At 30.9% G+C, this 9,498-nt stretch overlaps 1 protein-coding gene across 3 annotated transcripts in view; it reads right to left on the bottom strand.

The window, feature by feature from the left end:
* Positions 1–4,860: 4,860 nt before the first annotated feature.
* The window catches only part of LOC148599330 (cardioacceleratory peptide receptor-like), a 30,596-nt gene continuing 25,958 nt past the window's right edge, over positions 4,861–9,498 (bottom strand). For 2 of the 3 annotated variants that reach the window (XM_088559237.1, XM_088559234.1), the window contains exons 4-9: positions 9,328–9,421; positions 8,747–8,898; positions 8,224–8,398; positions 7,833–7,934; positions 6,534–6,711; positions 4,861–6,348 (exon numbers count right to left, since the gene is read on the bottom strand). In XM_088559237.1, the coding sequence (XP_088415363.1) occupies positions 5,961–6,348; positions 6,534–6,711; positions 7,833–7,934; positions 8,224–8,398; positions 8,747–8,898; positions 9,328–9,421 (1,089 nt within the window). In that variant the 3' untranslated portion in view covers positions 4,861–5,960. The remainder of the gene's footprint in view (positions 6,349–6,533; positions 6,712–7,832; positions 7,935–8,223; positions 8,399–8,746; positions 8,899–9,327; positions 9,422–9,498) is intronic. The other variant, XM_088559235.1, reaches the window with a different exon arrangement.

Raw genomic sequence — 9,498 nt, 5'->3', positions numbered from 1 at the left:
CGTCTTCAAGCAATACACGTGACTGAATATTTTCCTATAGAAAGACATTTTTATCATCTTGTTTTATCTTTTCTTAACCTTGCTTTTGGGCATTTTCTTGATAAAGCTAAGAACCTATGAATAATTACAACATAAGAATTGACTAGTTCGGTGCTTTTTCCTTCTTTCCCTTCTAGTCATTATCAATAGGACTATTCGATTAAACTTGTCATGACTTACAAGTCATCTCGTATGTCATTATCAACAATGCTTCTTTACTCGTCAGCTCATTACTCAAAAGTTCATTACTTTTACGATTGACACGTGTTCTAGTGGACACATGAAAATATGCTATGATTAAGGTTTTGTTTTTTTTTATTATTGTTATTTGTAATTTACCCATACAAAATCAACCCAATATAACAGATATTTAAAAGTATGTATAAAATATTTTACTCGGCTCAGACATATTTATCGATTATTTATGGTTCGATTTATACAGGATTCACTTCACTCCTTGAGACGTTTAGGTTTCCCCGCACACACGATTACTAAACCCAAGCTAAACGCTAACGAGACGCACGATAAACGAACGCTTCTATTGTGCGTTTAAGCGAATGCCCCCATCGTACGTTTAAAAGCACGATAAACGAACGTTCCTTCCGTGCGTTCAAACGCACGACAGAAGAACGGTGAAAAATAACAATATTAACAGATAATGAAGGAAGAAAAAACATAGTAAATAAAATTATCAAAATGATATGAATAATGATAGCAAAAAATATGAAAATAACAATAGACCAGGGGCTGGAAGGGTTCGCCGTGCACCCCCACCCACTAATCAACTTCATGGTGATTATTTTTAAGTATAAGCCTATATTTGTACCCCATTGGGTCAAAAAGCCAAGATTATTTTTGACTCAATTGTTTGAGCGTCTAAGCTTTCCTGGGATAGCATATGAAAATAATCTAAACAAATTTAGGTATCAAGGTGTAGCCCAATGGTACAAAAAAGATGCGGTAACAGTTAGGGTTTTGCGGTAAAATGAAACAAATGTACCCCTACCCCGCCGAAAAATCGCTTAAATTGACATATTTTTCAATGTCAAAACCTCTACTGTAGAATTCGTTAGTAAAAGGTAGCTAATATGGTATTTTCTATTTAGTACTATCACAATATATACTTCTGAGGTTCTTTGGATAATTTTTTGCGATTTTCGTAGTCAGAATTTATTTAAAAAATGCAAAAAATGGGATTTTCGATTTTTAGGTCAAAAGTCAATTAAGTTATAATTAGGATAATGATGTTCCTAACATGTCTGATTAATAAAGGCGCTTAGAGTTTCCTTTTTGGGTGACAATTACTACAACATCGGAATAAAGGGAATTTTCAGAATTTCAGAATTTTCTTCTATATCACCTGATATTATCTTTTTTCATATTACCGTAATTTAAAGACGATTTCGTGTGAAAGAGTACATTAATATAATGTCTCAGCTCCAAAATTAGCTCAGATAATTTATATTTGAACTTTTCAAAGTCAAGTTAGGTGAAAAATTGTCACCTCTACCCATGAAAAAAAAAATGAACTAAAATGTTAATTTTTGGTAGATATACGGTGTACAATAGACATGTTGGGTACTAGTGTTTTGATTATCGAAGTATTCAACAGATTTTGTCATTTCAGGCGCATATTTTTTTTAGTTTCAATGTGACAATAATAAGTTTGTAACAAAAAGGAAATTTTTTGACATTCATTTTCCTTCCATTTCACTTATAATCGGCAATTCTTTTTTTTAAATACCATACTTCAAATGAGCTTTTGGATATTCAACTATAATTATAAAGTGTGTTAGCTTTGGAATTAGTCTGAGTAATAAATATTTCAACTTTCGAAGCCCAACTAGGCAAAAAATAGCCACCCCCACCCATGAAAAGAATACTTCAACATGAACCCAAATGTTATTTTTTTGCACAAAATCGATGTAAAAAAGGCATGTTGGATACTATTGTTTTCTTTATCGATGTATTTAACATATCTTCTCATTTCAGGCAAGTTATTTTCAATTTCAATGTGACAATAATGAGTTTTTTTTTCATAGAATGGGAAATTTTGGATTTTCATATATTCTTCCATTGTACCTGTAATGGGCAATGTTTTTTTCAGGTACCCAACTTCACACAAGATTTGGATATTAAAACATTTTTGTAGCATCTTACCTTTCTAATGAGCTAGGGCAATGCACAGTCAAACGTATTCCATGTCATTTTATCGAAAGAAAGGTACCCAAACCCCACTGAAATCGGCCCCAAAGTAAACGAAAATGATCGTTTATAGCATACACGAACTGTAAGCAATGTATATCTGGCATTTATTACGGCGATCTTCTTGAATTAATCATATTGTCAAGGAAAATTATGCTTTTGTTGTCCCAAAGACCACACAATATCTTAAAAAGGAAATTTAACAATAAAACAGAGTATTACGCATTTAGCATGTAAATTATATATTTTTTGTTTCAAATATCAGTTTTAACATGATTTGATTTTACTTGCAATCATTATTTTTATACGTATAAAGTTTCAAAAAAGCAACTAAGATGAATGATTGGCAAACAATTATCGTAAATTCGGTTCTTAAAATAAAGATTAAGTTGCGTATACTTGAAATTATAATAATATTTGTTTTGAATGTTTATTCCTTTAACACTAGTTTTTTTCAAAGAAGCCATTGAAACTAACACTGTTATGGGTGGCGGCATAACTAACACTTAACCACGCTGTTTATGAGACAGTCCGAGCAAACAATGTGGTTATTAACATGATTAACGCGTGGCGATTTTCGGGAATTGCCTGAATACACTTTACCTATCGTTGTTTTTATATATATTTTTTTCTGTAAAAGGCTTTGTAGCTTTGACACACTAATAAATTGATACAAAATGCAGTATATCAACTGCTCATAATTACTCTTATATGTTTACAAGTCATGACAAAAAAACCGATCAATCATATATAAGAAATAATAATGATGTTGTAATAAGATAAAATTATTTAATTGTAAATAATACCTAACATACACAGGCAAATATTTTTCACGTGAAATTTATGTTAATTGAGCTTCACATCATGTTAAATTCACACGAAATTAACATGATTTTCATGTGAAATTCACTAAACACGAATTTCGTGTTAACATTTCGTGTGAATTTCACGTGAAGGCTCAAGTTACCCGAATTTCACGTGAACTCTGTCACTTAGTTTATTTTTTCAATTCAGGTGAAAATCATGTGAAATAATTTTGCCTGTGTATGTCATAATACATGCAACATACAATATTATCATGTAGTAAAAACATCATTTAGATGACGCCTGATATATCCAGCTACAATTCTCAAATCTCACTTAATCGCCTATTAAAACTGTTTTCTACTGTTAAATTTCCAATTAACGTTAATTGATAGCATATCGCAAGTCGATGGGGATTGTATTAAATGGGATCGAACAGTAAACAGTCACAAAATGGCATAGTTACGATGTTATCAACTTAATTCCTCATTATTTTAAGGCAGGCATATACATAAAAGATTTTTTTTTATATAATACAATATATTTCAGAGAATGTAAAACGCAAACTAAGCAATATAGTGATGTAATTTAAATTTGATTTCAAATTCGTAATACAACGGTCTTTGTTTAGCTTAGGTGTTGTCGATGGGTTCAGGCAATTTGGCACATTCATGAAATGACTTCACTTGGAATTGAAACAATATGCGCAGTGATCACAAAATTATAATCCACTTTGATTACATGCGACTTTGTACCTCAAAATATTTGGATCAAATCTAGAAAGCAAACGCATAACAGAAAAATCGAATAAATATTCAATGACAAATGTATATAATCAAACATGGTGATGTACAAAAGGTTATGCTTTTGTTATGGGAACCTCATTTGGATACGAAATCTGTAAAGGGGGCATATTTGGAAGATGCGGTGAAAGTAATAAAAAAAATTGATAATAATGTAGAATGATGGAGATAAAGAAATTGAATGGATAAAACTTTCTATTTGCACCATATACCATCCCCAATTGTCCTAATCTGTCTCTATATTATCATGAGTATAACATCAAAAATAATAATTAAGTTGAATAAAATTCACCACAGGACACTGAAGTAGGATATGCTCAATTTCTTAAATTGGACAATCCATTAAAAAGCCTCCAATTATTCTAATATTTGTATGACAAAATTATTGTTCGCAATGAACTGCGGAAATCAAGCACCCACGATTGTTTGTACTGCAGCCATAGTCATGAACAAATAATCATTTGCAATTCGTTTATTTAAAAAAAAACTACCGATAAAACTTCCGTCTTGTAATAACATTTTCTTTCATTATATTAGAGCCTAGGACCTCTAACTGGATAGATATGGCATTATGTCTTATTTGATTGTCTTACGTAACACGACACAATAAATCTAATTTTGTGAAATACAATTGAGAATAAAACAGATCCAGCAATTTAAGTCATTGATCCTTGTTTTAGTTCATATAAAAAGCCACCTAATTGGACGAAATGACATTCCGATAGAGCACAATATTCCTTTTTTTCGAAAAAAAAAAAAAAAATGTCGAGGGCAATTCGGTACATCCTTCCTTTAAGTTAGAATTGATTATGTGTAGCATGTATACGAGATTGAACGGAAAACAAAAATAAAAACCTAACATTTTGATACCAAAATAAGTTATTTCTATACTTGTCAACAAACTAAAGATACATTCTTTAAGTTTCATTTCTCAATACTTATAATTTTTTTCCCCAATTTCCAGATTCGTTAACAATTAATGTACGCACACAACTCCTAAGAAAACAAAATTGTTTTCCATTTTTCAAAAATATTCCCGGATCGATAGTAATGCAACATATTTTGTTAGTGTATACAGGGTATTAAGAAAACTGTAGATCGGCAATTGGGAAAGTAAATATAGAAAAAAATGAAAATAATTGTCAACATTTGTTTATAATTCAAAATAGCTGATAACAAAGGGTATTGTATATTTTATACAAATGGGAAGGATTAAAAAAAAACAAAAACAACAAACAAAAAAAAAAACAAAACACATATTTGACTGTGATATGTTTAATATTTTACAAATCAAATTTCGAATACAAAACATGAATGTAGAAAATAATTAAACTATGTACACATAAATAAAAGTATAAATTCTTTACTTTAGATATTCTTTCAAATACGCGTAGTTAGTATATACATATTGTTTACGTTTGAATAGTTCTAATGTTGATGTTCATTATGTCAATGTTCTGTTTATAATATTACATAGTATTTGGTACTTTATGCAGTATTCCACACCTTTTCATTAGAGCGCAACAATAACAATGGAGTATATTTCAAAAGTGGCAAAAAAGTTACACAAAAGTTTTTTGTTTACACTGTGCTATAGATTTCAACTATGCTTTTCTCTTAAACTTCTTCATATTCCTTACATTAGTATATATTACATATTATTGGTATTCGAACATAAACTTGTTTGACAGGATTGTTTCGATGTTTTTTTTTAAATCGCCATTTTTCATAGTAAAGTTAATTCTTAGGTTGCTCTGTTTATATGCCAAATAAAGTAATTTATCTGAATAGATATATTTTGTTCCTTGTTGTTACAGATAAAATATTTAGACATTTCACGAACTTTGAATGACAAATATATACAAAACAAAAGGAACATGGACATGTTAATGATACGATTTTTTGGACTACATGTAACAGGTACCCCTTGGTAATTGTCAATGATTTCAAGAAGTATTTTAAGGATATTTTACTGTTATCCCCGTTAGACAATTGATCATTCCCGTAAAAAGAAATAGTTGATGCAAATTATATTTGAGTTTGTATCTTAAATGTAATCATATAACTGTTAATTTCTAAGCACTTATTTAAGTTTTTCTTTTTATTCATTCAAGGCACAGTCTGTTTTGCTTTACACACAAATGATCTCAACAAAATGTTTTCTTCTTCTGTCATGTTACGTTTTACTAGAGGCAACCCAGAAGGTCGTCGATAACCTTTGACTTTTTTAGAAGTCACATGATAACCGTTCGTCAATTGCGGTGAGAAGGAGACTTGTTGTTTAGTGCTGTCACTATTGGTCCTTAGTAAAGTTACAATCGTGTCATTTTCTAAATTTGTTTTTGATTTCTGACAACACAAGTTTTGTTTCCGTATGAATGTACCATTGTTTGATTGCTCAGCTTCTGAACCACTTCGACTTTGTCTGTAAGATGCCTTTCGTTGAAATGAACAACATTGAAGTCTTATTATCAAATCGTTGATAATGGGAACTTGTCTGAAAAAGAAATTTAAGAAAGTTTATGTTTACAATTATAACAGCATACCAGATATGAATGATCAAATAATAAATTACCGTTTATTAGCATTAACAAAGTAAAGTATAGATACGAAAACTGTTAGAAAAGTCAGGGAAGTTTGATTATTATTATGACTGGATTCGGTTACCATACTTTAATTTACCTTAGATGACCACAAATCCTTGTACTGAAGACGCCATATATTAATGGATTGATTGCAGAGTTTAACGGTGCCAACATGTGCAGGAACATGATGGTAATACCGCTGTATCGACTGTCTATTACGCTGTATACTTGCAACAACGATACGAAAAAATATGGACTCCAACAAATCATGAATACTGAAAAGAAAATAAAAGGAAAGAGAGTCATTATAAACAATCGACTTTAATCTCCTGGTTTATGTCTTCTTTAATTGCAACAAAATAGTATTTGTTTCGCGGAGAAAGCAGTGGAAGATTAAGCAAGATTTTAAATAGTAATCAAATTGTGTTATAACCGTTATAAAAAAACCAGAGGACGCTTACCCTACCGGTGCACCTGGTCCATGCTCCCAGTTTTTAGTGAAGTCCGAGTTGATCATTTGCTTTTATTACTTTGTATGTATGATTTTAGTTACGTTGTGTTCTTTGTTGTGTATGTCTGTTTTCCATGTCTGGTCTTTGTTCCTGGATTACATTCTTTTGATTACCGCTATAACCTTGGTTCCTCTTTCTTAATTATTTGTAAGTAGAAAGAAAAAAGACATGAATGAGTAATTTGCTATGTATATAAATAACTGTATATAAGTAGGGATTGTTTGTGTCATTCTTATATAACCATAAAACAGTAACATTTCTGTAGTGTTCATGTTTTCATATGTCAGCCGCTTTTTACTGTTTAAAGTTTTGAAGTACTTGACTGGATTCACAATGGTCGATATAAATTGCTGTAATTGGTGTGAATGCATGTTTGGTTTTTAAAACCATTTTGGAATACACTAATCATAATTTTGCATTTTTTAAAGGTACTAATTTTGATAAGTGCACCATAATGACAAACTCGCATAATTTCTTAGCAAATATTTGAGAATCTGTAAACGACAGATTTTATCCGAACATTCTTGACGTTCCAATGTGAAAACTCAATAGGACGTCAGAAAGAAGAGCGATTTGCTTTATCAAAAGCGGATGACCATGCATATATGTTCAATGTTTCATTATGAATCAACTGAATAAAGAGTAAATCATGAAAGAGTAATTAAGGGAACCAAGAAAAAATCCCTTTATTTTAAATTTCGAAGTGCTTTATTATTAAATCTATTTCATTCTTACCATTTCAGTAATTACCAAACAACATTATATTTCAGAAAACATCAGTTTGTGATCTTAAATGGATGAAAGTTATTAGGAAACGAAATTTGAATGTTCCAACTGTCCGAGTCTTGTCTGAACACTCTCTATATTGTATGTGAATTATATACCTGCTACAATGATGAACGTCATTTTGATCGTTCTGATTTTCGCTTGATGTATGACCGTCCCAACAACACCACATCTTGATGGATTAAAGTCTGTAACAAAGGCTGCAATAGAATTGTCAAAAATATATAAACATTTCGTTGCATAGTTACAGTTTGACCATTTATATGAAATATTCTTACATTTTTACACACAGAGAAAGGTACATGGTATCTTGTAAGCTTACTTTAAAGATATATAATGATAACCCCTGGTGAAAATACCTTTTATATTTATTTTCATGATGTTGTCTGAAGCAAAAAAAAAAGAAACTTTGACAATAATTGCAACAATAAAGAAGGTTTTGAATAAAAGTGATGAAATATATAATGTGAGTGATAAAATAGAGCGTACCAAACAAAGAATGTAAATTCGAACCTTGTCCGTTACTACGGATTCCCATAGACGAAGGTCCGCCTTCTATGGCTTTACTTTTCTTCCATATTATCACAGCTATGATGGAGTAGCAGACCGCTATGATAAGTCCAGGTACCAGAAAACACGCAATTGCTATCAAGGTAAGGTAGGGCTGAAAAAAACATAAATATAAACATTACATTATATCTTTGTTTTCCTATTTGTTTTCTCCATGCTTAAATTCGAAAATAGACTTCGAAAAAATATAAGAGCTCATTTTTTACAGAATTCTTAAGTGAATGACACTTTAATATGCAACTAATCTTTGACTTAGTTAATCTATTACAATTATCCTTTACAATTTATACAATGCACATACTTATCAGCAAATGTGTTTATTGTATCCAAAGGTTGGTACTTCCGGATACGTGGAATGAACGGACAATAACTTCATGTTTGTGACCCTTCTCTAAACTGTACAATATTTATCTTTGGCCAGTATCTTTAATTAAATTCGTACCTGCCACATCCAACGTTGTGGAAATTTGATTGTACACATTGTCATATTTTTTAATGATGATTCTTGTCTGGACTCATAAAAAACGAAGGATGGAATAGAAAATATGACTGCTAATATCCATGATAGACCAACCAACATTCTTGCACGGAAACCTATGAAATATGAATTAATGCAACACATGGTCATGATATCTAACAAACATTCCCATATTATCAGAACATCCTTTTGAGTTTAAAAAGCAAGATCTGTTTTGTAAACCAACAGTTTCCTATTTGATATTAAACAAATAGTTGTGTCATACCGTATAAGAAGTTTTCTAAATATACAAGCATGCCCATTTAAAATACCATAAAGAATATCAAATTAATGACTTTTATAATCTTAATTTGAGATAGTTCATGAAACCCAGTCCAGATCCTTGTGGTAAAATGTTCATCATCAGTTTCATGTTCATCGTCTGAATATAGCTGAAATATTGCTGCTCGAACGTTAAACCCCAACAAACAAACAAACAAACAATAAAGACAAAGTAAGATACCAGCTTGTTCAATGATATAGCATGCGGTACCTATAGTACTTACCACTTCTTGAGAAGTTCATTGGTCGAGCAATGGCATCAAATCTGTCAATACTGAGTGACACCAGCATGTACGTCGATGCATAGAAAACAATAGCCTAAAGAATATACAAAATATGAATTCATTCTTTGTTTTTTTTTTATTATTTGTTGTGTTTAGACTTGCATACTACAC

The sequence above is a fragment of the Perna viridis genome, chromosome 13, assembly GCF_037379345.1.
Source record: "Perna viridis isolate PV_CMFRI_1.1 ecotype Kerala chromosome 13, ASM3737934v1, whole genome shotgun sequence".
Lineage (NCBI taxonomy): Eukaryota > Metazoa > Mollusca > Bivalvia > Mytilida > Mytilidae > Perna > Perna viridis.
This window is presented reverse-complemented; position numbering and strand designations above follow the sequence as displayed.